This window comes from Ornithodoros turicata, chromosome 1 (assembly GCF_037126465.1).
Source record: "Ornithodoros turicata isolate Travis chromosome 1, ASM3712646v1, whole genome shotgun sequence".
Lineage (NCBI taxonomy): Eukaryota > Metazoa > Arthropoda > Arachnida > Ixodida > Argasidae > Ornithodoros > Ornithodoros turicata.
The window spans coordinates 88,439,935-88,465,012 of NC_088201.1; the positions used below are offsets into that span (position 1 = coordinate 88,439,935).

General features: G+C 46.0%; 1 protein-coding gene and 38 non-coding genes across 39 annotated transcripts; all 39 read right to left on the minus strand.

The window, feature by feature from the left end:
- Positions 1 to 2,638: 2,638 nt before the first annotated feature.
- Positions 2,639 to 3,766, minus strand: LOC135378227 (uncharacterized). Its single transcript, XM_064611184.1, has one exon. The coding sequence runs from the start codon at positions 3,764 to 3,766 to the stop codon at positions 2,639 to 2,641; it is 1,128 nt and encodes a 375-aa protein (XP_064467254.1).
- Positions 3,767 to 3,966: 200 nt separating this feature from the next.
- Trnat-cgu (transfer RNA threonine (anticodon CGU)) lies at positions 3,967 to 4,038 on the minus strand. The gene has a single exon. It is a non-coding gene; the product is annotated as a tRNA-Thr (tRNA).
- Positions 4,039 to 4,199: 161 nt separating this feature from the next.
- Trnat-cgu (transfer RNA threonine (anticodon CGU)) lies at positions 4,200 to 4,271 on the minus strand. Its single transcript has one exon. It is a non-coding gene; the product is annotated as a tRNA-Thr (tRNA).
- A 161-nt stretch (positions 4,272 to 4,432) lies between these two features.
- On the minus strand, positions 4,433 to 4,504 carry Trnat-cgu (transfer RNA threonine (anticodon CGU)). Its single transcript has one exon. It is a non-coding gene; the product is annotated as a tRNA-Thr (tRNA).
- Positions 4,505 to 4,665: 161 nt separating this feature from the next.
- Positions 4,666 to 4,737, minus strand: Trnat-cgu (transfer RNA threonine (anticodon CGU)). The gene has a single exon. It is a non-coding gene; the product is annotated as a tRNA-Thr (tRNA).
- A 161-nt stretch (positions 4,738 to 4,898) lies between these two features.
- Positions 4,899 to 4,970, minus strand: Trnat-cgu (transfer RNA threonine (anticodon CGU)). The gene has a single exon. It is a non-coding gene; the product is annotated as a tRNA-Thr (tRNA).
- Positions 4,971 to 5,131: 161 nt separating this feature from the next.
- Trnat-cgu (transfer RNA threonine (anticodon CGU)) lies at positions 5,132 to 5,203 on the minus strand. Its single transcript has one exon. It is a non-coding gene; the product is annotated as a tRNA-Thr (tRNA).
- A 161-nt stretch (positions 5,204 to 5,364) lies between these two features.
- On the minus strand, positions 5,365 to 5,436 carry Trnat-cgu (transfer RNA threonine (anticodon CGU)). Its single transcript has one exon. It is a non-coding gene; the product is annotated as a tRNA-Thr (tRNA).
- A 161-nt stretch (positions 5,437 to 5,597) lies between these two features.
- Trnat-cgu (transfer RNA threonine (anticodon CGU)) lies at positions 5,598 to 5,669 on the minus strand. The gene has a single exon. It is a non-coding gene; the product is annotated as a tRNA-Thr (tRNA).
- A 161-nt stretch (positions 5,670 to 5,830) lies between these two features.
- Trnat-cgu (transfer RNA threonine (anticodon CGU)) lies at positions 5,831 to 5,902 on the minus strand. Its single transcript has one exon. It is a non-coding gene; the product is annotated as a tRNA-Thr (tRNA).
- A 161-nt stretch (positions 5,903 to 6,063) lies between these two features.
- On the minus strand, positions 6,064 to 6,135 carry Trnat-cgu (transfer RNA threonine (anticodon CGU)). The gene has a single exon. It is a non-coding gene; the product is annotated as a tRNA-Thr (tRNA).
- Positions 6,136 to 6,296: 161 nt separating this feature from the next.
- On the minus strand, positions 6,297 to 6,368 carry Trnat-cgu (transfer RNA threonine (anticodon CGU)). The gene has a single exon. It is a non-coding gene; the product is annotated as a tRNA-Thr (tRNA).
- A 161-nt stretch (positions 6,369 to 6,529) lies between these two features.
- Trnat-cgu (transfer RNA threonine (anticodon CGU)) lies at positions 6,530 to 6,601 on the minus strand. The gene has a single exon. It is a non-coding gene; the product is annotated as a tRNA-Thr (tRNA).
- A 162-nt stretch (positions 6,602 to 6,763) lies between these two features.
- Trnat-cgu (transfer RNA threonine (anticodon CGU)) lies at positions 6,764 to 6,835 on the minus strand. The gene has a single exon. It is a non-coding gene; the product is annotated as a tRNA-Thr (tRNA).
- A 161-nt stretch (positions 6,836 to 6,996) lies between these two features.
- On the minus strand, positions 6,997 to 7,068 carry Trnat-cgu (transfer RNA threonine (anticodon CGU)). Its single transcript has one exon. It is a non-coding gene; the product is annotated as a tRNA-Thr (tRNA).
- Positions 7,069 to 7,229: 161 nt separating this feature from the next.
- On the minus strand, positions 7,230 to 7,301 carry Trnat-cgu (transfer RNA threonine (anticodon CGU)). Its single transcript has one exon. It is a non-coding gene; the product is annotated as a tRNA-Thr (tRNA).
- A 161-nt stretch (positions 7,302 to 7,462) lies between these two features.
- Trnat-cgu (transfer RNA threonine (anticodon CGU)) lies at positions 7,463 to 7,534 on the minus strand. The gene has a single exon. It is a non-coding gene; the product is annotated as a tRNA-Thr (tRNA).
- A 161-nt stretch (positions 7,535 to 7,695) lies between these two features.
- Positions 7,696 to 7,767, minus strand: Trnat-cgu (transfer RNA threonine (anticodon CGU)). Its single transcript has one exon. It is a non-coding gene; the product is annotated as a tRNA-Thr (tRNA).
- Positions 7,768 to 7,928: 161 nt separating this feature from the next.
- Positions 7,929 to 8,000, minus strand: Trnat-cgu (transfer RNA threonine (anticodon CGU)). Its single transcript has one exon. It is a non-coding gene; the product is annotated as a tRNA-Thr (tRNA).
- A 161-nt stretch (positions 8,001 to 8,161) lies between these two features.
- Trnat-cgu (transfer RNA threonine (anticodon CGU)) lies at positions 8,162 to 8,233 on the minus strand. The gene has a single exon. It is a non-coding gene; the product is annotated as a tRNA-Thr (tRNA).
- A 151-nt stretch (positions 8,234 to 8,384) lies between these two features.
- Positions 8,385 to 8,456, minus strand: Trnat-cgu (transfer RNA threonine (anticodon CGU)). Its single transcript has one exon. It is a non-coding gene; the product is annotated as a tRNA-Thr (tRNA).
- Positions 8,457 to 8,617: 161 nt separating this feature from the next.
- Positions 8,618 to 8,689, minus strand: Trnat-cgu (transfer RNA threonine (anticodon CGU)). Its single transcript has one exon. It is a non-coding gene; the product is annotated as a tRNA-Thr (tRNA).
- A 161-nt stretch (positions 8,690 to 8,850) lies between these two features.
- On the minus strand, positions 8,851 to 8,922 carry Trnat-cgu (transfer RNA threonine (anticodon CGU)). Its single transcript has one exon. It is a non-coding gene; the product is annotated as a tRNA-Thr (tRNA).
- Positions 8,923 to 9,083: 161 nt separating this feature from the next.
- Trnat-cgu (transfer RNA threonine (anticodon CGU)) lies at positions 9,084 to 9,155 on the minus strand. Its single transcript has one exon. It is a non-coding gene; the product is annotated as a tRNA-Thr (tRNA).
- A 161-nt stretch (positions 9,156 to 9,316) lies between these two features.
- Positions 9,317 to 9,388, minus strand: Trnat-cgu (transfer RNA threonine (anticodon CGU)). The gene has a single exon. It is a non-coding gene; the product is annotated as a tRNA-Thr (tRNA).
- Positions 9,389 to 9,549: 161 nt separating this feature from the next.
- Positions 9,550 to 9,621, minus strand: Trnat-cgu (transfer RNA threonine (anticodon CGU)). The gene has a single exon. It is a non-coding gene; the product is annotated as a tRNA-Thr (tRNA).
- A 151-nt stretch (positions 9,622 to 9,772) lies between these two features.
- On the minus strand, positions 9,773 to 9,844 carry Trnat-cgu (transfer RNA threonine (anticodon CGU)). The gene has a single exon. It is a non-coding gene; the product is annotated as a tRNA-Thr (tRNA).
- Positions 9,845 to 10,005: 161 nt separating this feature from the next.
- On the minus strand, positions 10,006 to 10,077 carry Trnat-cgu (transfer RNA threonine (anticodon CGU)). The gene has a single exon. It is a non-coding gene; the product is annotated as a tRNA-Thr (tRNA).
- A 161-nt stretch (positions 10,078 to 10,238) lies between these two features.
- Positions 10,239 to 10,310, minus strand: Trnat-cgu (transfer RNA threonine (anticodon CGU)). The gene has a single exon. It is a non-coding gene; the product is annotated as a tRNA-Thr (tRNA).
- Positions 10,311 to 10,471: 161 nt separating this feature from the next.
- Positions 10,472 to 10,543, minus strand: Trnat-cgu (transfer RNA threonine (anticodon CGU)). Its single transcript has one exon. It is a non-coding gene; the product is annotated as a tRNA-Thr (tRNA).
- A 151-nt stretch (positions 10,544 to 10,694) lies between these two features.
- Positions 10,695 to 10,766, minus strand: Trnat-cgu (transfer RNA threonine (anticodon CGU)). Its single transcript has one exon. It is a non-coding gene; the product is annotated as a tRNA-Thr (tRNA).
- A 161-nt stretch (positions 10,767 to 10,927) lies between these two features.
- Positions 10,928 to 10,999, minus strand: Trnat-cgu (transfer RNA threonine (anticodon CGU)). The gene has a single exon. It is a non-coding gene; the product is annotated as a tRNA-Thr (tRNA).
- A 161-nt stretch (positions 11,000 to 11,160) lies between these two features.
- Positions 11,161 to 11,232, minus strand: Trnat-cgu (transfer RNA threonine (anticodon CGU)). Its single transcript has one exon. It is a non-coding gene; the product is annotated as a tRNA-Thr (tRNA).
- A 1,321-nt stretch (positions 11,233 to 12,553) lies between these two features.
- Positions 12,554 to 12,625, minus strand: Trnat-cgu (transfer RNA threonine (anticodon CGU)). Its single transcript has one exon. It is a non-coding gene; the product is annotated as a tRNA-Thr (tRNA).
- Positions 12,626 to 12,786: 161 nt separating this feature from the next.
- Positions 12,787 to 12,858, minus strand: Trnat-cgu (transfer RNA threonine (anticodon CGU)). The gene has a single exon. It is a non-coding gene; the product is annotated as a tRNA-Thr (tRNA).
- A 5,091-nt stretch (positions 12,859 to 17,949) lies between these two features.
- Positions 17,950 to 18,021, minus strand: Trnat-cgu (transfer RNA threonine (anticodon CGU)). Its single transcript has one exon. It is a non-coding gene; the product is annotated as a tRNA-Thr (tRNA).
- Positions 18,022 to 18,182: 161 nt separating this feature from the next.
- Positions 18,183 to 18,254, minus strand: Trnat-cgu (transfer RNA threonine (anticodon CGU)). The gene has a single exon. It is a non-coding gene; the product is annotated as a tRNA-Thr (tRNA).
- Positions 18,255 to 18,416: 162 nt separating this feature from the next.
- Trnat-cgu (transfer RNA threonine (anticodon CGU)) lies at positions 18,417 to 18,488 on the minus strand. The gene has a single exon. It is a non-coding gene; the product is annotated as a tRNA-Thr (tRNA).
- Positions 18,489 to 18,653: 165 nt separating this feature from the next.
- Trnat-cgu (transfer RNA threonine (anticodon CGU)) lies at positions 18,654 to 18,725 on the minus strand. The gene has a single exon. It is a non-coding gene; the product is annotated as a tRNA-Thr (tRNA).
- Between the last annotated feature and the right edge of the window lie 6,353 nt (positions 18,726 to 25,078).

Consider the following 25,078-nt stretch of genomic DNA (forward strand, 5'->3'; position numbering starts at 1 on the left):
TTAGTCCCCCTCTCTCTACCTTACAGAAGAGGTTTTCTCTTCTCATGCGTTCAAATGGGGAATTCCATATAAAGCGGGCAAATATGCGATGGAATACATGGATGTTCTTCCGCGAGCATTGCAGTACATGTAACAGATACACTAGTTTAGCAACTAGGAAAACATTACAGACCGCAGCACGTTGGAATATTGAGAGCCTTGCTTGCTTCATGATGTTGGCGTGCTTCTGCACTTTCGTAGCTAGTTCTCTCCACACCGTGTTTGTATTTGTGCTGTGTTCCAAAGGTACACCTAAGTATGTGGCTGGTATGGTCTGCCAGGTTATTCCTTCAAAGACTGCCAGTGTTGTACCCCACATTCCTCCCCAAATTCCAATTGATTTTTCCTTATTGATTTGCGCTCCAGATGCCTCGCTGAACCGGTCAAGCTCGCACAGAATCTTACTGACACTGGGCTTATCCTCCGCTAGAAACACTATGTCATCCGCATAGGCTAGGACTTTAACTTCGACACCATACATTTTGAAACCGTTGATGCTAGTGTTACGTATGACACTTTGACACAGAGGTTCCAGGTAAAGGTCAAATAACAGCGGAGATAAGGGACATCCTTGCCTCACCGAAGAACACAATGGTACTGGGTTTGTGAGGTGGTTGTTAACCACGAGCTTCGTTGCTACGCAAGAGTAACACATTCTAATTCGCTCTATGAACACTGGTCCAAAGTTCATTGCTTTCAATACCATGAACAAAAACAAATGACTAACCCTATCAAACGCTTTCTTAAGGTCTACTTGCAGCACAGCAATCTGTTTGTTTTCCATTCTACTAAGTTCAAAAATCGTTCGCAGCACATGAATATTTGTCTGGATAGTTCTCCCCCTGATGGCACAGGATTGGTGGTCTCCGACGAGCTTGTCCACACACTGTTGCAGCCTCGTTGCAAGCACTTTTGCATACGCCTTGTAATCTACGTTGCACAAAGTTATCGGCCTATAGTCTGTCACTTTGGGCACAGCATCATCGCGCACTGTTTTCCGTATCATGACTGTGTGGGTCTTCCTGAAACTCGGCGGAAGCATTCTTTCCGTTTCGGCTTCCCGAATTACTTGCAACAGTATCATAGATATGTAATCAACATATTTAATGTAAAAATCGGGTCCTATCCCATCCGGCCCAGGTGCTCGGTTCTTTTTTAAACTGCTTATTGCTTGCCTGACCTCTTCCAATGTTATCGGTTTTTCCAGATTATCTTGGTCCGCCTCTGTCAACCGCGCTACCACTTCCGATAGGCGTCCTTCTATCTGATGATCCACTTTGCCTCTGGACCTCCCTATCAAATCAGTGTAATATCTTTCGAAACTCATTCGTATTTCCTCTGAGTTTGCTAGTATCTTTCCATTCTCCTGTATGTCTGTAATCATCTTGTTTTTACTATATTCCTTCTCCTTTCTTATGAACCTTTTGCTGGGCATTTCGTCCGCTACGCAACACTGCATTCTTGCTCTTATCTTCGCTCCCTCATACTTTTGCTCGTCAATTATATTCAGCTCCAACTTTATCCGAGCCATCTCTTCTGTGAACTCTCCCGCCCTTCTTGATTCCATTTCCATTACTTTTCCCAGCGTCTTTTGTAGTTCTTGCTCTCGGTGTTTCTTCTGGAATGTCAAAATGCTGCTTCGTTCTATGGCGAAGGCCCGTAACTTGAGTTTAAACTCCTCCCATGCTCTCGTCCAACTGGTTCTTTCATTCATTATTTCAACTATGCTATCCTTTACGAAGTTCGAGAATTCTTCATCTTCAAGTAGATTTACGTTGAGCTTCCACATTTGCCATCCAATGTGCTTCCTCCTTTCTCTTTGCATCTGACCTAGCGACGCTATTACCAGACAGTGGTCACTGAAGTAGACGGGGTGTACTTTATACTCTACACAATGCGTAGTTTTCGTTTGCGCCACATAAATTCGGTCTAGTCGAGCATGGGAGTTGTTCTGAAAGTGTGTAAATATTGTTTTCCTGTCCGAGTTTCCATCTGCTGCGTCGCACAATCCATGTTCTTCTAGTATACCTTGCAGTACGTCCGTACTTTTATCTTTATCCTCTTTCCGATTACTTCGGTCCTCTCTGTTCAACGTGCAATTGAAATCACCCAGTAGCACCGTTTTATAACTGCTGTTGACGAGTTTACTCACAGTTTCAAAAAAGGCTGCTCTGTCTTGCGGTTCATTCGGTGCGTAGACATTTAGAAAACGCCATATTTCGCCGTCAATGAGTACGTCCATCACTGCTAGTCTGCCCCGATTGTCGACCATGTGAGATATCGGTTTAAAACAATCCAACTTCCTTAGCAGCAACAGACAGCCTCCCGAGTTTCCCATAGCATGGCTTACGACGACGTCGTAGTTCTTGATGAAGCATTCTTCTACTAACCTCTCTGTTTCTTCTTGTGTGCTGATTTTTGATTCTTGTATCGCAAGCATGTCTATTTCTGGGAACTTTTCAAGATAGCGGCTTAGCTGATACTGCTTCTTCCGAGAGTTAAGACCTCTCACGTTTAAAGTTGCCACTGATATTGTTCTTCCCATTGCTTTTAAACGGTGTTATGGGTGTCTCTCTTTTGCCGCTGTGCGCTACGAAGCCTATGTTGTCAAAAAATTTGCATCTTCCAACTGGGACAAGTCAGTTTGCGTTGGAAGAAGTCTCAACCCCAAATTACTGCTCGATTTTAGTCTCTTTCCTTTCGTTGTAGACCACTGTTGAGCTTTGTTTTCGCTCAGTTCAGCAACAACCTCTTTTGTGCTACCTTTTCTCTTTTGTGCTACCTCTGCCTCTTTCATTTCCTCATCAGTGCCACTTTCATCAACCTGTCCTTCCTGCTCCTGTAACTGAGCATTCCTTTCTCGCAAATCTCGGCCTACAACGTCATCTTTGTCAGCCTCTGTTCCGCGCTGTTTATTTTCTTCATTCGGGTCCGCTATGTGAAACTCACTTTCTTGTTCGTTATTCTTTCTTACTCTTGAGGCATACGTCCCAACGCACTCTTCGTCTAAATGACCATAGCTGCGACACGTTTTACACCAAGGGGTGTGGCACTGTTTTCTGATGTGTCCTATTTGTTTACATCTGAGGCACATTGGCGGTCGGCCTGGCACAGAGAACAGCACACGACAGCCCTCTACGAAAGTTTGGTGCGGCAAGTTCGTAGCTGAGACTCCCTCATGAAGCCGAATCGTGACCTGCCGTGTTGTGGTATCTATCCCTTCGAAAAAGGAGCCTTTCCATTTTTCTCGTCTTATTTCTTTAACATTTCCATACTTTTCTAACGCCTTCTGAAGCGCTTCGTCCGACACATTTCCTGGGATCCAGTGAATCTTAATTTCTATTTCCGTGCGGTTTGGGTCGATAACCATACATCTTTGCCCTTTGACCTCTAACTCCTTCATAGCCAGCAACCTTTCCTTTGCTATTGCACTCCGGAAGCTGATAACCCAAACATGATTGTACTGATAAACCCCGAAGTTTGATACGTCTTCCTTCTTTACTAAGCCTTCCAGCGCCTGCCCAAAATGGCCTACGTTATATGGTCTTCCTTCGGGGTTTCCATGCAAAAACAGGGTGTTACGTGTCACAGTACCTGTTGGAATCGTTGGCATAATAATCTTGTAGTTCATTGTATCCTTTGAGCCTGTTTCCTGTCCTTGCACCCGGCTAGGCTTAGCCGTACTAGTCGCTCCAACGGAGCTCGAAGAACCTGCGTCTGCACTCATCGAGTGCCGGAAGCAGAAAAAACCCTGAGCTATAGCGGCACGTTCTGAGGTTTCTCACCTCCCTCTACGAACGCTTAAGCCGTTCAATATTTGCATAGAGTAGTCATGGAATGAATGCTGTTCAATGTTGTTGTTTTTTGGTCGTTCCAGATAGCTACATCATCAGGAATAATACGTTTCATAATGAAAACGCGGACAGTTGCCGCCAGTGAGGTTTGAACTCACGACCCCTGGTTTACGAGACCAGCGCTCTACCACTGAGCTATAGCGGCATGTTCTGAGGTTTCTCACCTCCCCCTACGAACGCTTAAGCCGTTCAATATTTGCATAGAGTAGTCATGGAATGAATGCTGTTCAATGTTGTTGTTTTTTGGTCGTTCAAGATAGCTACATCATCAGGAATAATACGTTTCATAGTGAAAACGCGGACACTTACCGCCAGTGAGGTTTGAACTCACGACCCCTTGTTTACGAGACCAGCGCTCTACCACTGAGCTATAGCGGCACGTTCTGAGGTTTCTCACCTCCCTCTACGAACGCTTAAGCCGATCAATATTTGCATAGAGTAGTCATGGAATGAATGCTGTTCAATGTTGTTGTTTTTTGGTCGTTCAAGATAGCTACATCACCAGGACTAATACGTTTCATAATGAAAACGCGGACAGTTGCCGCCAGTGAGGTTTGAACTCACGACCCCTGGTTTACGAGACCAGCGCTCTACCACTGAGCTATAACGGCACGTTCTGAGGTTTCTCACCTCCCTCTACGAACGCTTAAGCCGTTCAATATTTGCATAGAGTAGTCATGGAATGAATGCTGTTCAATGTTGTTGTTTTTTGGTCGTTCAAGATAGCTACATCATCAGGAATAATACGTTTCATAATGAAAACGCGGACAGTTGCCGCCAGTGAGGTTTGAACTCACGACCCCTGGTTTACGAGACCAGCGCTCTACCACTGAGCTATAGCGGCACGTTCTGAGGTTTCTCACCTCCCTCTACGAACGCTTAAGCCGTTCAATATTTGCATAGAGCAGTCACGGAATGAATGCTGTTCAATGTTGTTGTTTTTTTGTCGTTCAAGATAGCTACATCATCAGGAATAATACGTTTCATAATGAAAATGCGGACAGTTGCCGCCAGTGAGGTTTGAACTCACGACCCCTGGTTTACGAGACCAGCGCTCTACCACTGAGCTATAGCGGCACGTTCTGAGGTTTCTCACCTCCCTCTACGAACGCTTAAGCCGTTCAATATTTGCATAGAGTAGTCATGGAATGAATGCTGTTCAATGTTGTTGTTTTTTGGTCGTTCAAGATAGCTACATCATCAGGAATAATACGTTTCATAGTGAAAACGCGGACACTTACCGCCAGTGAGGTTTGAACTCACGACCCCTTGTTTACGAGACCAGCGCTCTACCACTGAGCTATAGCGGCACGTTCTGAGGTTTCTCACCTCCCTCTACGAACGCTTAAGCCGATCAATATTTGCATAGAGTAGTCATGGAATGAATGCTGTTCAATGTTGTTGTTTTTTGGTCGTTCAAGATAGCTACATCACCAGGAATAATACGTTTCATAATGAAAACGCGGACAGTTGCCGCCAGTGAGGTTTGAACTCACGACCCGTGGTTTACGAGACCAGCGCTCTACCACTGAGCTATAACGGCACGTTCTGAGGTTTCTCACCTCCCTCTACGAACGCTTAAGCCGTTCAATATTTGCATAGAGTAGTCATGGAATGAATGCTGTTCAATGTTGTTGTTTTTTGGTCGTTCAAGATAGCTACATCATCAGGAATAATACGTTTCATAATGAAAACGCGGACAGTTGCCGCCAGTGAGGTTTGAACTCACGACCCCTGGTTTACGAGACCAGCGCTCTACCACTGAGCTATAGCGGCACGTTCTGAGGTTTCTCACCTCCCTCTACGAACGCTTAAGCCGTTCAATATTTGCATAGAGTAGTCATGGAATGAATGCTGTTCAATGTTGTTGTTTTTTGGTCGTTCAAGATAGCTACATCATCAGGAATAATACGTTTCATAATGAAAACGCGGACAGTTGCCGCCAGTGAGGTTTGAACTCACGACCCGTGGTTTACGAGACCAGCGCTCTACCACTGAGCTATAGCGGCACGTTCTGAGGTTTCTCACCTCCCTCTACGAACGCTTAAGCCGTTCAATATTTGCATAGAGTAGTCATGGAATGAATGCTGTTCAATGTTGTTGTTTTTTGGTCGTTCAAGATAGCTACATCATCAGGAATAATACGTTTCATAATGAAAACGCGGACAGTTGCCGCCAGTGAGGTTTGAACTCACGACCCCTGGTTTACGAGACCAGCGCTCTACCACTGAGCTATAGCGGCACGTTCTGAGGTTTCTCACCTCCCACTACGAACGCTTAAGCCGTTCAATATTTGCATAGAGTAGTCACGGAATGAATGCTGTTCAATGTTGTTGTTTTTTTGTCGTTCAAGATAGCTACATCATCAGGAATAATACGTTTCATAATGAAAACGCGGACAGTTGCCGCCAGTGAGGTTTGAACTCACGACCCCTGGTTTACGAGACCAGCGCTCTACCACTGAGCTATAACGGCACGTTCTGAGGTTTCTCACCTCCCTCTACGAACGCTTAAGCCGTTCAATATTTGCATAGAGTAGTCATGGAATGAATGCTGTTCAATGTTGTTGTTTTTTGGTCGTTCAAGATAGCTACATCATCAGGAATAATACGTTTCATAATGAAAACGCAGACAGTTGCCGCCAGTGAGGTTTGAACTCACGACCCGTGGTTTACGAGACCAGCGCTCTACCACTGAGCTATAGCGGCACGTTCTGAGGTTTCTCACCTCCCTCTACGAACGCTTAAGCCGTTCAATATTTGCATAGAGTAGTCATGGAATGAATGCTGTTCAATGTTGTTGTTTTTTGGTCGTTCAAGATAGCTACATCACCAGGAATAATACGTTTCATAATGAAAACGCAGGACAGCTGCCGCCAGTGAGGTTTGAACTCACGACCCCTGGTTTACGAGACCAGTGCTCTACCACTGAGCTATAGCGGCACGTTCTGAGGTTTCTCACCTCCCTCTACGAACGCTTAAGCCGTTCAATATTTGCATAGAGTAGTCACGGAATGAATGCTGTTCAATGTTGTTGTTTTTTTGTCGTTCAAGATAGCTACATCATCAGGAATAATACGTTTCATAATGAAAACGCGGACAGTTGCTGCCAGTGAGGTTTGGACTCACGACCCCTGGTTTACGAGACCAGCGCTCTACCACTGAGCTATAGCGGCACGTTCTGAGGTTTCTCACCTCCCTCTACGAACGCTTAAGCCGTTCAATATTTGCATAGAGTAGCCATGGAATGAATGCTGTTCAATGTTGTTGTTTTTTGGTCGTTCAAGATAGCTACATCATCAGGAATAATACGTTTCATAATGAAAACGCGGACAGTTGCCGCCAGTGAGGTTTGAACTCACGACCCCTGGTTTACGAGACCAGCGCTCTACCACTGAGCTATAGCGGCACGTTCTGAGGTTTCTCACCTCCCCCTACGAACGCTTAAGCCGTTCAATATTTGCATAGAGTAGTCATGGAATGAATGCTGTTCAATGTTGTTGTTTTTTGGTCGTTCAAGATAGCTACATCATCAGGAATAATACGTTTCATAGTGAAAACGCGGACACCTACCGCCAGTGAGGTTTGAACTCACGACCCCTTGTTTACGAGACCAGCGCTCTACCACTGAGCTATAGCGGCACGTTCTGAGGTTTCTCACCTCCCTCTACGAACGCTTAAGCCGATCAATATTTGCATAGAGTAGTCATGGAATGAATGCTGTTCAATGTTGTTGTTTTTTGGTCGTTCAAGATAGCTACATCACCAGGACTAATACGTTTCATAATGAAAACGCGGACAGTTGCCGCCAGTGAGGTTTGAACTCACGACCCCTGGTTTACGAGACCAGCGCTCTACCACTGAGCTATAACGGCACGTTCTGAGGTTTCTCACCTCCCTCTACGAACGCTTAAGCCGTTCAATATTTGCATAGAGTAGTCATGGAATGAATGCTGTTCAATGTTGTTGTTTTTTGGTCGTTCAAGATAGCTACATCATCAGGAATAATACGTTTCATAATGAAAACGCGGACAGTTGCCGCCAGTGAGGTTTGAACTCACGATCCCTGGTTTACGAGACCAGCGCTCTACCACTGAGCTATAGCGGCACGTTCTGAGGTTTCTCACCTCCCTCTACGAACGCTTAAGCCGTTCAATATTTGCATAGAGTAGTCACGGAATGAATGCTGTTCAATGTTGTTGTTTTTTTGTCGTTCAAGATAGCTACATCATCAGGAATAATACGTTTCATAATGAAAATGCGGACAGTTGCCGCCAGTGAGGTTTGAACTCACGACCCCTGGTTTACGAGACCAGCGCTCTACCACTGAGCTATAGCGGCACGTTCTGAGGTTTCTCACCTCCCTCTACGAACGCTTAAGCCGTTCAATATTTGCATAGAGTAGTCATGGAATGAATGCTGTTGTTTTTTGGTCGTTCAAGATAGCTACATCATCAGGAATAATACGTTTCATAATGAAAACGCGGACAGTTGCTGCCAGTGAGGTTTGGACTCACGACCCCTGGTTTACGAGACCAGCGCTCTACCACTGAGCTATAGCGGCACGTTCTGAGGTTTCTCACCTCCCTCTACGAACGCTTAAGCCGTTCAATATTTGCATAGAGTAGCCATGGAATGAATGCTGTTCAATGTTGTTGTTTTTTGGTCGTTCAAGATAGCTACATCATCAGGAATAATACGTTTCATAATGAAAACGCGGACAGTTGCCGCCAGTGAGGTTTGAACTCACGACCCCTGGTTTACGAGACCAGCGCTCTACCACTGAGCTATAGCGGCACGTTCTGAGGTTTCTCACCTCCCCCTACGAACGCTTAAGCCGTTCAATATTTGCATAGAGTAGTCATGGAATGAATGCTGTTCAATGTTGTTGTTTTTTGGTCGTTCAAGATAGCTACATCATCAGGAATAATACGTTTCATAGTGAAAACGCGGAAACCTACCGCCAGTGAGGTTTGAACTCACGACCCCTTGTTTACGAGACCAGCGCTCTACCACTGAGCTATAGCGGCACGTTCTGAGGTTTCTCACCTCCCTCTACGAACGCTTAAGCCGATCAATATTTGCATAGAGTAGTCATGGAATGAATGCTGTTCAATGTTGTTGTTTTTTGGTCGTTCAAGATAGCTACATCACCAGGACTAATACGTTTCATAATGAAAACGCGGACAGTTGCCGCCAGTGAGGTTTGAACTCACGACCCCTGGTTTACGAGACCAGCGCTCTACCACTGAGCTATAACGGCACGTTCTGAGGTTTCTCACCTCCCTCTACGAACGCTTAAGCCGTTCAATATTTGCATAGAGTAGTCATGGAATGAATGCTGTTCAATGTTGTTGTTTTTTGGTCGTTCAAGATAGCTACATCATCAGGAATAATACGTTTCATAATGAAAACGCGGACAGTTGCCGCCAGTGAGGTTTGAACTCACGATCCCTGGTTTACGAGACCAGCGCTCTACCACTGAGCTATAGCGGCACGTTCTGAGGTTTCTCACCTCCCTCTACGAACGCTTAAGCCGTTCAATATTTGCATAGAGTAGTCACGGAATGAATGCTGTTCAATGTTGTTGTTTTTTTGTCGTTCAAGATAGCTACATCATCAGGAATAATACGTTTCATAATGAAAATGCGGACAGTTGCCGCCAGTGAGGTTTGAACTCACGACCCCTGGTTTACGAGACCAGCGCTCTACCACTGAGCTATAGCGGCACGTTCTGAGGTTTCTCACCTCCCTCTACGAACGCTTAAGCCGTTCAATATTTGCATAGAGTAGTCATGGAATGAATGCTGTTGTTTTTTGGTCGTTCAAGATAGCTACATCATCAGGAATAATACGTTTCATAGTGAAAACGCGGACACTTACCGCCAGTGAGGTTTGAACTCACGACCCCTTGTTTACGAAACCAGCGCTCTACCACTGAGCTATACCGGCACGTTCTGAGGTTTCTCACCTCCCTCTACGAACGCTTAAGCCGATCAATATTTGCATAGAGTAGTCATGGAATGAATGCTGTTCAATGTTGTTGTTTTTTGGTCGTTCAAGATAGCTACATCACCAGGAATAATACGTTTCATAATGAAAACGCGGACAGTTGCCGCCAGTGAGGTTTGAACTCACGACCCCTGGTTTACGAGACCAGCGCTCTACCACTGAGCTATAACGGCACGTTCTGAGGTTTCTCACCTCCCTCTACGAACGCTTAAGCCGTTCAATATTTGCATAGAGTAGTGATGGAATGAATGCTGTTCAATGTTGTTGTTTTTTGGTCGTTCAAGATAGCTACATCATCAGGAATAATACGTTTCATAATGAAAACGCGGACAGTTGCCGCCAGTGAGGTTTGAACTCACGATCCCTGGTTTACGAGACCAGCGCTCTACCACTGAGCTATAGCGGCACGTTCTGAGGTTTCTCACCTCCCTCTACGAACGCTTAAGCCGTTCAATATTTGCATAGAGTAGTCACGGAATGAATGCTGTTCAATGTTGTTGTTTTTTTGTCGTTCAAGATAGCTACATCATCAGGAATAATACGTTTCATAATGAAAATGCGGACAGTTGCCGCCAGTGAGGTTTGAACTCACGACCCCTGGTTTACGAGACCAGCGCTCTACCACTGAGCTATAGCGGCACGTTCTGAGGTTTCTCACCTCCCTCTACGAACGCTTAAGCCGTTCAATATTTGCATAGAGTAGTCATGGAATGAATGCTGTTGTTTTTTGGTCGTTCAAGATAGCTACATCATCAGGAATAATACGTTTCATAGTGAAAACGCGGACACTTACCGCCAGTGAGGTTTGAACTCACGACCCCTTGTTTACGAAACCAGCGCTCTACCACTGAGCTATACCGGCACGTTCTGAGGTTTCTCACCTCCCTCTACGAACGCTTAAGCCGATCAATATTTGCATAGAGTAGTCATGGAATGAATGCTGTTCAATGTTGTTGTTTTTTGGTCGTTCAAGATAGCTACATCACCAGGAATAATACGTTTCATAATGAAAACGCGGACAGTTGCCGCCAGTGAGGTTTGAACTCACGACCCCTGGTTTACGAGACCAGCGCTCTACCACTGAGCTATAACGGCACGTTCTGAGGTTTCTCACCTCCCTCTACGAACGCTTAAGCCGTTCAATATTTGCATAGAGTAGTGATGGAATGAATGCTGTTCAATGTTGTTGTTTTTTGGTCGTTCAAGATAGCTACATCATCAGGAATAATACGTTTCATAATGAAAACGCGGACAGTTGCCGCCAGTGAGGTTTGAACTCACGACCCCTGGTTTACGAGACCAGCGCTCTACCACTGAGCTATAGCGGCTTTTTTTTTTTTTTTTTTATTACTATGTGCACATCACACCACCACAGTAATTACATTAAAATTGCATATCATTAAAAAGTGTGCTCCGGCCTGGAGTCACACAAGAACAGAATTTCTTAAGCCAACCTGGCACATGTCCTCTGTACTCTGCAAAGCGCCTCATTTGTAACAGTTCGTCTGCCAAGTACTCCATTGGTGGTCTCCTTGGCTCTTCATTTCTGCCAGCGACTATAACTTTCCATAGACTAAACATTGCTAGGATACACAAGGTGTCATACGCGGGACCGTTTTTTTCCACTAGGGGCAGATATCTCATAGTGTGAGGGTTCAATCGTATCCTTTTGTTAATCAACCGGCTCAAGTCGTCCCACATAAACTGTGCTTCAGTACAATGTATGAATACATGTTCACTGGTCTCAGGTTCATTACAATATCGGCAGTTGGTGGACCATGGTACGAATATACCTTTATCCGCTAACCATGTTTTCACTGGTAAGGTATTTGTATGCACTTTAAAGAAAAACGTCTTAATCCGTGGCTTGATACACATTTTCTTCACTCTGCTTAGGATGTCTGATCCTGCCCAGCTACTGGGAATCTCTCTGTAAAGAGGTATTGGGAAAAGCGAATCTATAAGATCACTTTTCAGTCTCGCTTTTGACACACTAAAGAGGTAGTCCCGTGAAAACCTTACCAGCAAGAAACGCATGCACAACAGTACTTCAGTGTAAAAACCTGACAGCTTGAATGTACGATCCACTGTTGCCACTACTAGTTCTGGGAGGTACACTTGCCCAATACTTTGCAGCATACATTTTACCACAGGGTGCGTAGAGTTACGGAAAAAGAAAAGCCTCATAACGAGTTGCATCACGAACAGATGTTGTAGTCCCACCCCACCACTGCACACCGGTCTCTGAGCTATAGCGGCACGTTCTGAGGTTTCTCACCTCCCTCTACGAACGCTTAAGCCGTTCAATATTTGCATAGAGTAGTCACGGAATGAATGCTGTTCAATGTCGTTTTTTTGTCGTTCAAGATAGCTACATCATCAGGAATAATACGTTTCATAATGAAAATGCGGACAGTTGCCGGCAGTGAGGTTTGAACTCACGACCCCTGGTTTACGGACCAGCGCTCTACCACTGAGCTATAGCGGCGCGTTCTGAGGTTTCTCACCTCCCTCTACGAACGCTTAAGCCGTTCAATATTTGCATAGAGTAGTCATGGAATGAATGCTGTTCAATGTTGTTGTTTTCTGGTCGTTCAAGATAGCTACATCATCAGGAATAATACGTTTCATAGTGAAAACGCGGACACTTACCGCCAGTGAAGTTTGAACTCACGACCCCTTGTTTACGAAACCAGCGCTCTACCACTGAGCTATAGCGGCACGTTCTGAGGTTTCTCACCTCCCTCTACGAACGCTTAAGCCGATCAATATTTGCATAGAGTAGTCATGGAATGAATGCTGTTCAATGTTGTTGTTTTTTGGTCGTTCAAGATAGCTACATCACCAGGAATAATACGTTTCATAATGAAAACGCGGACAGTTGCCGCCAGTGAGGTTTGAACTCACGACCCCTGGTTTACGAGACCAGCGCTCTACCACTGAGCTATACCGGCACGTTCTGAGGTTTCTCACCTCCCTCTACGAACGCTTAAGCCGTTCAATATTTGCATAGAGTAGTGATGGAATGAATGCTGTTCAATGTTTTTTTTTTTTTTTCCACCTTTATTTTTCAGAGCTTACTACTCGGAGTCACGTCGACTCAATACCTCACAATACCATACACAATACGACAAAATCACAGAGAGAGAATACGATGTTTCTCCTCTATACCGGACACGTTAATAACAATTTCTACAAAACATTCAGCCTTTCGCAAACTGTATCTAACCACTCAGGCACTTCTAAGAGCTGAGTACAAGCTAACTTTACCTGCAGTAGTTCGGCTTTGAAATATTTCATAGGAGGACACAAGGGCTCTTCGTTCCTATCGGCCATACGAAGCTTCCACAAACAGTACATGGCAACAAGAAGAACGATATCGTATCTCACATTTTCACCGGGGCGTAATGGGAGGAAGCGGATAGTGTGAGGATTAAGCGAAAGACGGCGCTTAAGGACTTTGAACTGTAAGTCATCCCAAAAGAATAAAGTTTCTGTGCAGTCCAGAAAAAGGTGATCGACAGTCTCGGGCGTGTTGCAAAATCTGCAATTCACGGACCACGGAACATAGAATCCCTTCTGTTGAAGCCAAGCTTTCACGGGCAGTGTGGACGTGTGTAATTTAAAGAAAAATGACTTCATGTTGGGCTTGACCGGCATCTTCCTGACTCTGCACAATACATCCGTGCCGTGCCATCCGGAGGGGATTTGACGGTAGATGGGCACAGGAAAGAGTACATCGAGAAGATGAGCTACCAACGTTTTCTTGGCGACAGAAAAGAGGTACTCTAAGCTGAATCTAGCCTTCAAGAAGTTTAGGCTCTCGACAACCTCTTTGTAGAACCCGCTTAAGCGTAGACTTTCTTCGTGAAACCCAACATATATATCGGGAATGTAGTTGTACGCAAGGGCCCGCTTGATGGTTTCCAGAATCGGGTGTGAACTCTGCCTATAAAAAAACAGTCTCATGACGAGTTGCTTGATGTAGAGATGCTGTAAGCCTAGTCCGCCGTCCTTGACTTTCTTGAACAGGTTTTGTCTTCGCATCCTTTCGAACGTTGAACACCATATTGTGGTGGCAAATATGCGATGACAACGATGTATAATTTTGCGGGAGCATTGCAGAACTTGCAAGAGGTAAATCAGCTTAGCGGCCAGAAAAACATTGCACACAGAAGCTCGTTGAAACATTGAGATATCTTGTTTTTTCCAGGTCGAAGCATGTGTCCTAATGTTTTGTAATCGCTCCGACCACAAGGAGGTCGTGTTACAACTTTTGTCTAACGGGACCCCAAGGTAGCAAGGACCACGGGTTTGCCACTGAACGCCACAAAAGAATTCCGGGGCTGTTCCCCATTGACCGCACCATATCCCCAGAGATTTGTCCTTGTTTAGACGTGCCCCAGAGACTTGACCAAACACATGAAGTTCGTGAATAACTTTGACGACACTTGGCTTGTCTGTCACGAGAAACGCAAGGTCATCCGCGTACGCCACGACCTTCACCACAGCATCGCGAAGCTCGAAACCACGTATGTCATCACGAGAGATGATACGCTGGCATAACGGCTCAAGGTATAGATCAAATAGTAGGGACGACATGGGACAGCCTTGTCGTACTGAAGCTCGAAGGGGCACTGGCGCGGTAAGAGTGCCGTTAATTACCAGGCTCGTTGCAACCTGTTCATAGCACAACTTGATTCGGCTTACGAACTTGTCTCCCATGTTGACGTAATGCAAGAGCGAAAACAAATAATCGTGACACACCCGATCAAAAGCCTTAGAGAGGTCCACTTGCAGCAGGGCTACATGACTTCCTTCAAGTCGACACCAGTCTAGAACTGAGCGGACAACATGGATGTTTGTTTGTATGGTCCTGTTCCTGATTGCGCATGTCTGATGATCGCCAACAAGTTGTGTCACCACAAGCTGGAGCCTGGCAGCAAGTACTTTAGCATACACCTTATAGTCCACATTACAGAGTGTGATAGGCCGATAATCGGTCACCTTGGGTAACCGTGTCTCCGCCACTTTTTTGGGTATGAGCACAGTATGGGACCTTCGAAAACTGTGCGAGAAGATCCCGTTAGTCTCAGCTTCCGCGTAGACGCATTGTAGAATGGGCACCAGCAGGTCCACGTACCGCTTGTAGAACTCAGCTCCCAAGCCATCAGGTCCAGGAGAACGGTTAAAATTCAAACTCTGTATTGCAGAATGGATTTCCGCCTCTGTAATTTAAGCGTCCAGGACATCTTTCTCTTGCTCGTTTAACTTGGGCATATGAGAGAGAAACGACTGGATCAAATCGTCGTCCACCGTGGCAGTTGGCCTCCCAAACAGGTTCTCATAGTAGTCAACAAATATTTGTTTCATGCGTTCAAGGTCTGTGACAACATGCCCTTGGTCCACCAACCGCGTGATGAGTCGAGAGCCGGTGTGCTTACGCTCTCCTGCAGCATGACTTTTAGACGCGGTCATATCCGGCAAAAACCTCTTCGTTCTCGATCGTACCCTCGCGCCTTCATACCGATTGTTGTTGAAAAGTTCAAGACGGAGACGAATCTCATTTAAATCTTCCAAGAACGTCCCAGGGTTATCTGCTTCCAGTCTTGTGAGTTCTTGTTGTGCTTCCTTTAACATGTTCTCTTCATACATTTCTAGGTAGGCTAGCACGTTACTTCTCTCTATTGCAAAGGCTCTCACGTCTTGTTTGAATGTTTCCCATTTAGCAGCCCAATTTCGCGGGTCATGTTGAAGCCGTGAAAGATTGGCCACCACGCGCTCATCAAAAACTGGATCTTGGAGCAACCTAACGTTCATCTTCCACAACTTCCATGACCTGGGGCTGCCCAGCCTAGGAGGGCGACACCCAATAGCGACCTTCACGAGGCAGTGATCAGTAAAATAAACAGGGTGCACTTCGTACTCACACACCGTATTCCACTGAGCGACAGAAAGATAAATACGATCCAATCGTGCGTGCGATGTACCTTGAAAGTGAGTGTATCTTATCACTGGCTGTGTGCTGTATTCGCAGGCATCTCTTAAACCATAATCACGTGCTATTCGCTGCAGACACTCGGCACTGCGGTCCTTCGCTTGAGAGGCAACGCTCCGGTCACTAGTTGACAGCACGCAGTTAAAGTCCCCTAAAACGACCAGGTTACCACGGGCTTGCAAATATTGCGTTAAGGATTCGAAGTACGCACACCTTAAGGTTGCATCATTGGGAGCATAGATAACTAGAAACCTCCAAGGCGTTCTGTCAATAAGGATATCAAGCATCACAGCCCTACCGTCGTTGTCCACCGCGTGATAAACATGAGTGTAGCCTAGGCGTTTTCGCACGAGAAGGAGAATACCTGCTGAGTAGCCCACAGCCTCACTAACAACAACGTCGAACTCATCGAGAAAATACTGGGATAACATATGCTCAGTGTTTTCCGGAGAACCTAGTTTTGTTTCTTGGAGTGCGAAAAAGTCGACATGTGGGAAGCTGTCAAGGAGTCTTTTCAGTTGATACTGTCGCTTTTTGGTATTCAAACCCCTGACGTTAAGCGTGGCAAATGTAAGTTGTGGAGGCGTCATTAGGAGAGTGGGGAAGCGTACATGCAGGATGGGCAAACAAGAGGAGTGAGTTCGTAGCAGTAGACTTACCGCGCTTGAAGAAGTCAAACTGCACAGTCACAAGAACCGAGTCTTAAAACAAGGGAAACGTACAATGCAACAACACACAACAGCACAATGTGACAACATGTCAGCACAGCAAACAGCACTATTCCGACTGAAAGCCGACATCGTCGAGGGCAGAGTGCCCCACTTCGACAATCTTGACGGGCAATGTCGCCGGAGGTGATCTTCTACCCTTCTTCCTTCTCGGGGTTACCCATTGATCGTTATCATCGTCTTCTACGCGGGTCTCGGCCCAGTTGTTGCAATTTCCACCTTCCAGGACTGGGACTTGTGAAGGACCATCTCCTGGTACTGGGTGTGGTTCCGACGAGGACGGACATCCATTTTCCACCAACTTCTGAGGCTGACTCACTGAGAGGGGGGCCGACGATGTCGGCTGAGGCAGAGCAGCGGGCTGAAGCGGAGCACTGGGTACACAAGGCGACGGATTGCTGTCGGCATCGTCATCAAGTTCTATGTCCATCTGATCGCCGTGGCTGGTGTGTTGACGAACCTGAGACGCATAGGTCACGACACATTCATCATCCGCATGGCCAAAGCGACGACAAACCTTGCACCACGGGGTGTGGCACTGCTTCCGAATATGGCCGACTGCTTTGCACCGCAGACACAGGGGTGGCCTACCTGGGACGGCAACTAGAATCTGACATCCGGCGATAAACATCTGATGCGGCAAGTTATCTGCCGTTACACCACGCTTCAAAGTAATAAACATCTGTCGAGTGGTCGTCTCAGCGCCCTCAAAGAAAGAGTCTCTCCACCGTTCTCGAGTGATATTCTTCACAACACCAAAACGGTCTAAAGCAGCCTCAACAGCTTCGTCAGGTACATGCTGCGGAAGCCAATGTAGCTTGATTTGAAGCTCTTTTTTGTGGGGGTCCAGAATGACGCAGCGTTTCCCTTTTACTGTCACTTCCCCAAGGGTTAGCAACTCGTCCCTCGCAGCCACATTATCGAACGTCAGGGCCCACAGATGATTGTATACGAAGGGACCAACTGATGTAACCTGACTCCGGTTCACTTTGTCCTTGAGTGCATCACTAAAATGACCAATGTTGTACGGTCGCCCAGCGGGGTCCGCGTGTAGGAAAACTGTATTCAAGGCAACAGTACCTGAAGGAATCATTGGCAGAACAAATTTATATCCATCATCCCGGCTAGGCCTAGCCGTAGAAGCCGCTCGATCAGAGCACATATTTCTTGCGTCCGGCCGACTCGCACGAGCTCGCAAAAAAAAAAAAAAAAAAAAAAAAAAAAAAAAAAAAAAAGCTGTTCAATGTTGTTGTTTTTTGGTCGTTCAAGATAGCTACATCATCAGGAATAATACGTTTCATAATGAAAACGCGGACAGTTGCCGGCAGTGAGGTTTGAACTCACGACCCCTGGTTTACGAGACCAGCGCTCTACCACTGAGCTATAGCGGCACGTTTTGAGGTTTCTCACCTCCCTCTACGAACGCTTAAGCCGTTCAATATTTGCATAGAGTAGTCATGGAATGAATGCTGTTCAATGTTGTTGTTTTTTTGTCGTTCAAGATAGCTACATCATCAGGAATAATACGTTTCATAATGAAAACGCGGACAGTTGCCGCCAGTGAGGTTTGAACTCACGACCCCTGGTTTACGAGACCAGCGCTCTACCACTGAGCTATAGCGGCACGTTCTGAGGTTTCTCACCTCCCTCTACGAACGCTTAAGCCGTTCAATATTTGCATAGAGTAGTCATGGAATGAATGCTGTTCAATGTTGTTGTTTTTTGGTCGTTCAAGATAGCTACATGACCAGGAATAATACGTTTCATAATGAAAACGCAGGACAGCTGCCGCCAGTGAGGTTTGAACTCACGACCCCTGGTTTACGAGACCAGTGCTCTACCACTGAGCTATAGCGGCACGTTCTGACGTTTTTCACCTCCCTCTATGAACACCTAAGCCGTCGAATATTTGCATAGAGTAGTCGTGCAATGAATACTGTTCAATGTCGTTGTTTTTTGTTCGTTCAAGATGGCTACATCATCACCAGGAATAATACGTTTCATAATGAAAACGCGGGACAGCTGCCGCCAGTGAGGTTTGAACTCACGACCCCTGGTTTACGAGACCAGTGCTATACCACTGAGCTATAGCGGCACGTTCCGTCGTTTCTCACCTCCCTCTACGAACGCCTAAGCCGTCCAATATTTGCATAGAGTAGTCATGGAATGAATACTGTTCAATGTTGTTGTTTGTTTGTTCGTTCAAGATGGCTACATCATCACCAGGAACAATACGTTTCATAATGAAAACGCGGGACAGCTGCCGCCAGTGCGGTTTGAACTCACGACCCCTGGTTTACGAGAGGTACACAATACAAATACATGGTACACAACACACAGGTTACACAGGTCACATACAGAGAGTAAAAATTTACATACACACAGGATAGAAAAAAAAATACATGGTACACAACGCACAGGTTAAACACGTCACACACAGAGAGTAATAATTTACATAGAGGACAGCGATTCACACAGATGCTCTAACCACGGTGGTGCTTCCAAATGCTGCATGCAGCATAGCTTCTGCTGCGTTATTTCTACTTTAAAATACTGCATGGGCGACGCCAATGGCTCTTCATTTCTGTCTGCCATACGCAGCTTCCACAAGCAATACATAGCTATCAGCATGATAATATCGTAGCGTATATCTTCATTCGGATGTAAAGGTAGGAATCTGATTGTATGTGGGTTCAGAGAGAGGCGTTTATTCAGTACTTTAATCTGTATGTCGTCCCAGAAAAACTGTGCTTCCGTACAATCAAGAAAGATGTGGTCAACGGTTTCAGGGACTTTGCAAAACCTGCAGTTGGCAGACCATGGAACATATATGCCTTTCTGTTCCAACCATGCTTTCACAGAGAGCGTTGATGTATGAAGCTTGAAAAAGAATGTTTTCATATTCGGCTTTATGTGCATGCGTTTGACCCTGTGTAAAACGTCCGCTCCAGGCCACTCAGACGGAATTTGCCTGTAAATTGGCACGGGAAACAAGGTATCTATCAAATGGGCTGCCAACACTTTCTTTGAAACCGAAAAGAGGTAATCTGGGGTAAACCTGACTTTTAGAAAGTTGATGCAGTCCACGACCTCCTGATAAAACCCTGTCAACTGCAAGCCTTGCTCGTGGAAGCCAACATATATATCAGGCATATAGTTGTAGGCTACTGCTCTCTTCACGGCGTCTAATAGGGGGTGGACAGACTGCCTATAAAACCAGAGTCTCATAATTAGCTGCTTTACAAACAAGTGCTGTAGACCTAAACCTCCATCCTCGACTTTCTTGAAAAGGTTTTCTCGGCGCATTCTTTCAAATGTTGAGCACCGTATCGTGGTGGCAAACACGCGATGGCATGCATGTACGATTTTACGGGAACACTGAAGTACTTGCAAAATGTATACCATTTTCGCCACGAAAAACACATTGCAAACTGAAGCCCGCTGGAATATTGACAGTTCCTTGCCTCTCCAAGTGAATGCATGCTTTTTCATCTTATCAATTCTTTCTGACCACATCCTGTTTGTGTTTCTACTTGCGTGTAATGGCACCCCCAGGTAGTCCGGGTTGCTCGTCTGGCACTTGATATCGCAAAATATTTCTGGAGTTGAACCCCAAAGCCCACACCATACTCCTAAAGACTTCTCTTTGTTTACTTGAGCTCCAGAAGCTGCACAAAACAAGTCGACCTGCTCCATTATTTTTTCGACACTTCTCTTATCTTTCACCAAGAACGCAACGTCATCTGCATACGCCACAACTTTAACTTCAACACCACCCAGCTGAAAGCCATGAACGTCATACTGACAGATTACGTGTCTACACAACGGTTCTAAGTACAAATCGAAAAGCAAAGGCGATAAAGGACAACCTTGCCGGACCGAAGCTCCAAGCGCAATCGGGGTGGCAATGAATCTATTCACCACAAGGCTCGTTGCAACTAGTTTGTAGCACAACTGGATGCGATTTACAAACCTATCTCCCATGTTGACATGACGCAGCAATGCGAACAGGTATGTATGACAAACTCTATCGAAAGCTTTCGAAAGATCCAACTGTAGCATCGCCACATGCCCACCCTCATATCTGCACCAGTCCAACACCGTACGAACTAGGTGTATATTGGTTTGTATTCTTCTATTCTTGATGGCACACGTTTGATGTTCCCCTACTAGATGGGGCAACACAAATTGCAGACGTGCAGCAAGCACATTAGCGAAAATTTTGTAGTCAACATTGCAGAGGGTAATAGGTCTATAGTCAGTCACTTTCGGAGTGGACCCCTCAGCTATTTTCTTCGGGATTAATACAGTGTGCGACCTCCGAAAACTAAGAGAAAAAATGCCCGTTTCCTCCGCTTCTGCATAAAGATTAAGTAAAACAGGCGTGAGCAGCTCTACGTACTTCTTGTAGAACTCTGCTCCCAAGCCATCGGGCCCGGGAGTGCGGTTGAAAGCTAACTCTTTGATTGCACACTGTATTTCTGTTGCTGCAATGTCCGACCCTAACATTTGCAATGTACCTATTTATCAAACCCTCATCGACGTTTCGTGCTGTTTGTCCAAACAATCTCTTATAGTAATCGACGAATATCCCCCTCACTTTCTCAGAATCACCCACTACTTTACCCCCGTGCTCTAAACTTTCAATGCGCCTACTACGCGTCTGCTTCCTCTCTGTTGCCAAATAGCTTTTGTTTGGCGTTTCATCCGGCAAATATCTCTTTGTTCGACATCTAACTCTTGCGCCTTCATACCTATGTTCGCTGAAAAGGTCGAGCCGGAGCTCGATTTCCTTTACATCGTCAAAACATGTGCCTGGGTTTTTCGCCTCAAGCTGGACCAGACTGCGATGAGCTTCTTTCAATTTGGTTTCTTCACACATTCCTTGATATGCTATTATTTTACTCCTCTCAATCACGTAACCTCTAACCTCCTGCTTGAAGATTTCCCACTTTTCGGCCCAGCCTAAGGGATTCTCGGCAAGACATGCAAGCTTTCGTCGTATGTAATCATCGAAAACAGAGTCCTGTAAAAGCTTCGAATTCATTTTCCATAGCTTCCACGTCTTTGGAGTGCGTTTTGCCGTTTCGGGATTTCCAATTGTTGCCACTACGAGACAATGATCGCTGAAGTGGACTGGGAAGACTTGGTATTTCGTCACCTCTCTGAGTTTGTTGGCGGAATAGTATATGCGATCCAATCTAGCGTGTGAGTTCCTTTGCTATAGCAGCACGTCATGAGGTTTCTCACCTCCCTCTCCGAACGCCTAGGCCGTCCAATATTTGCATAGAGTAGTCGTACAATGAATACTGTTCAATGTTGTTGTTTTTTGTTTGTTTTTTGTTCGTTCAAGATGGCTACACCATCACCAGAATAATACGTTTCATAATGAAAACGCGGGACAGCTGCCGCCAGTCAGGTTTGAACTCACGACCCCTGGTTTACAAGACCAGTGCTCTTCCACTGAGCTTTTTTTTTCTTTTTTTTCCCTTTATTTAAAATTATTCAAACATCTATATAGAAAACATGGTCGACGCCTTCGCTTGAGCGCCCAAGATTAAAAACACTTAAGCCCTAAGCACACGGCTGACTGTCAGTTATATTTGTACGGCATCAGAGGACATAGGTATCACTTGCTGCAATTGTACTCATACAGGTGCCCGAACGCCTATGTCACTCGTTCAGTTTACTCTTACGTTGTGTTGAGGGCTATCCGAAGGGTCTCGATGATCTCCGACTGTCGCCACGAACTTTTTGAGCTCTTTGGGGAGAGTGGCCTTCAGTCTGTCCCTTGTGTTCCCCAACTTGGTTTGAAAGTTTGTGTCTGTTGCGCAGCGCTCCTTTACGACGCTGACGCACCAGTCGAGCTTTGCTGCGAGCACGACGAGAGGAATTTGAGGGGGTACTCTGCCGTTCACAACATCCGCCCTGTGTAGCCACAAAGCATGCAGACCTAGAATGCCTAAAATATCCCAAGCGTAAGCATCTTCCCCTGTTATATCGAGGAAGGTGATGCGGGTCCAGGTGAGCTCGCCAGACATGCCAAACACCATGTTGAGGTGGCCCCAAAATTGTACTGCTGTCCTGGAGCCCAAGAAAACATGAAACAAATCTTCATCTTCTGCGAAGCATGTGCCACAGCGGCTTCCCCATGGCACAATGAAGCCTTTACGAAGCAACCAAGTTTTCACCGGTAAAGTTTGAGTATGAAGCAAGGTGAAAAACTTCAAAGTGCTTGTTGGCACTGGTAGCTTTCTTTAGGACCTTGTCATGTTCATGTCCGGGATACGCTGTCCGGTAGAGAGGAGCAGGAAAGATATCGCTTATCAGGTCCCAGTACAGTTTACGTCGTCGTACTGAAGCGAGGTATGCCCACGAATATTTGCTGCTTAGGAAGTCTACAGATTCTGCTACTTCTCTGTAGAAGATGAGGGGCTTCTTTCGCAACGGGACACCTGCACTCGAAGCATTGTATCTCTGCAGAAAAGGAGGGCCCAGCACCTGTAGAGCCCACTCAAGAATCGCTTGTTTCCGCTGACGGAAGTACATGAAGCGGTGAACGAGAGCTTTCACCGCCACATTCACCAGTCCGAAACCACCACTTTGCACACAGTGAAAAACATTAGTTCTCCGCATCCTTTCGAAAGGGGATCCCCACACGAATGTCACGAAGACTCTATGCACACGGTGTGCGATCGCGGCAGGGCACGGTGTGACCTGGGGTCGATAAAAGAAAATTGGATACACCGAGGTGTTGCAAATGAAGGACCTGGTTAGGAATGATACATTCCTGCCTTCCCACTGCAGAAGCGGGGCCCGTAGATGCTGAATGTGAGGGCTCCACTGCTCGATCAGGGGCGCCGTCGAAGCAAAAGGAATACCGAGGTATTTTGAGATAGTCTGATCCCACTTGATGCCGGCAAACCAATCAGGGGTTACATCCCATTGTTCTAACCAACACCCCGACGTCTTCTCCTTGTTGAGGCTGGCTCCGGAGACATTGCTGAAGTCAGTGACGTGTTCAAGTATCATTGGCACGTGCTCTCTCTCTGAAAACACAACCGCTACGTCGTCTGCATAAGCCAAAACATTCAGGTTTCCTACCGGTGTTTCAAGCCCCTTCAGACGTACGTCCGCCAGCAGGCTCCTGCAGAGTGGCTCCAAGTATAAGGCGAACAGGATTGGGGACAAGGGGCAACCTTGCCGCACCGATCGCCTCACTGGAATTGGTGCACTTCGATTCCCATTTATTAGCAGCGCTGTCGTAATGTCTCTATAACACACTTTGATCCATGTATTCATGTAAATTCCGATTCCACACCACTCCAGCAGAGCAAACAAGAAATCATGTCTTACTCTGTCGAACGCACGCCGGAGATCAAGCTGAAGCACGCGCAAAGGTTTGTCCAGCGCACCCGCTGCTTCCACCACTGTCCGCATCAAGTGCAGGTTGGTCACTAGGGAACGACCCTTGAATCCGTAGGGTTGATGATGCCCCACTACCGGGCCGAGAGCAAGCTCCATTCGTCTAGCTAAAATCTTTGCGAGTATCTTGTACTCCGTTGACAGCAGGCTGATCGGACGGAAATCCCCAACACCACGAACGTTGTCCTTGGTCTTTTTCTTAATAAGAACGACGTGAGCTTGCCTCAACGAGGGAGGGAGAAGCTTTCTTCGATAGATATCGCTGAAGACAGCTTTCAAAATAGGAGCGACGCGATCACTGAACACTTTGTAGAACGCGGAGCCAAATCCGTGAGGACCCGGAGCCTTTCTTCCAGGCAGGTTTTTAATCGCCTAGGCCACCTCCTCTATGCTCATTTCTTCATCTAGCTTTTCTTTCCGGTCGGCAGCGATTTTTGGTACGTGCTGGAAACAGGTTAGTAGTGGTATATATAAGATCTTATAACAATGGGCCGCTCAGGTTACATGCGACACGCACACGCACGATAAGATATATCAGAAAACAATGGAAATCATGTATCGATAGTGTGAACAATGGGTTCCCAGGTTTCAATAACATGCGCCGCCAGGATAAGGTAACGGTTAACCCAGGTAAACAATGGGAACTCACGTGTCGATAGTGTTTGATGGGCACCTGGATGCACGTTTAATGACATTTAATAACACGCAATGACATGTAATAACACGCAAATGACATGTAATAACACACAAATGACATTTAATAACAGGCAATAACATCTGATGACATTTAATAGTATTTTTCCGATCGGGTTGACTTCAGTCCGTCACCTAGTTTGGTTGCCGCGTCAGAGCGCCAGGTAGTTTCGGTTCCCACCAAGCGCCCTCTAGTTTTCAAGCTTTGGCCGTCTGTAGTTTCGGTTTCGGTTTTAAATGGATGGACGCCAAGCTTGGTTGCTCCACGTGTAGTTCTGGTTTCAGTTTCGAATTCATAGGTGTTGCCAGATGCCCTCTGGTTTCAAGCTA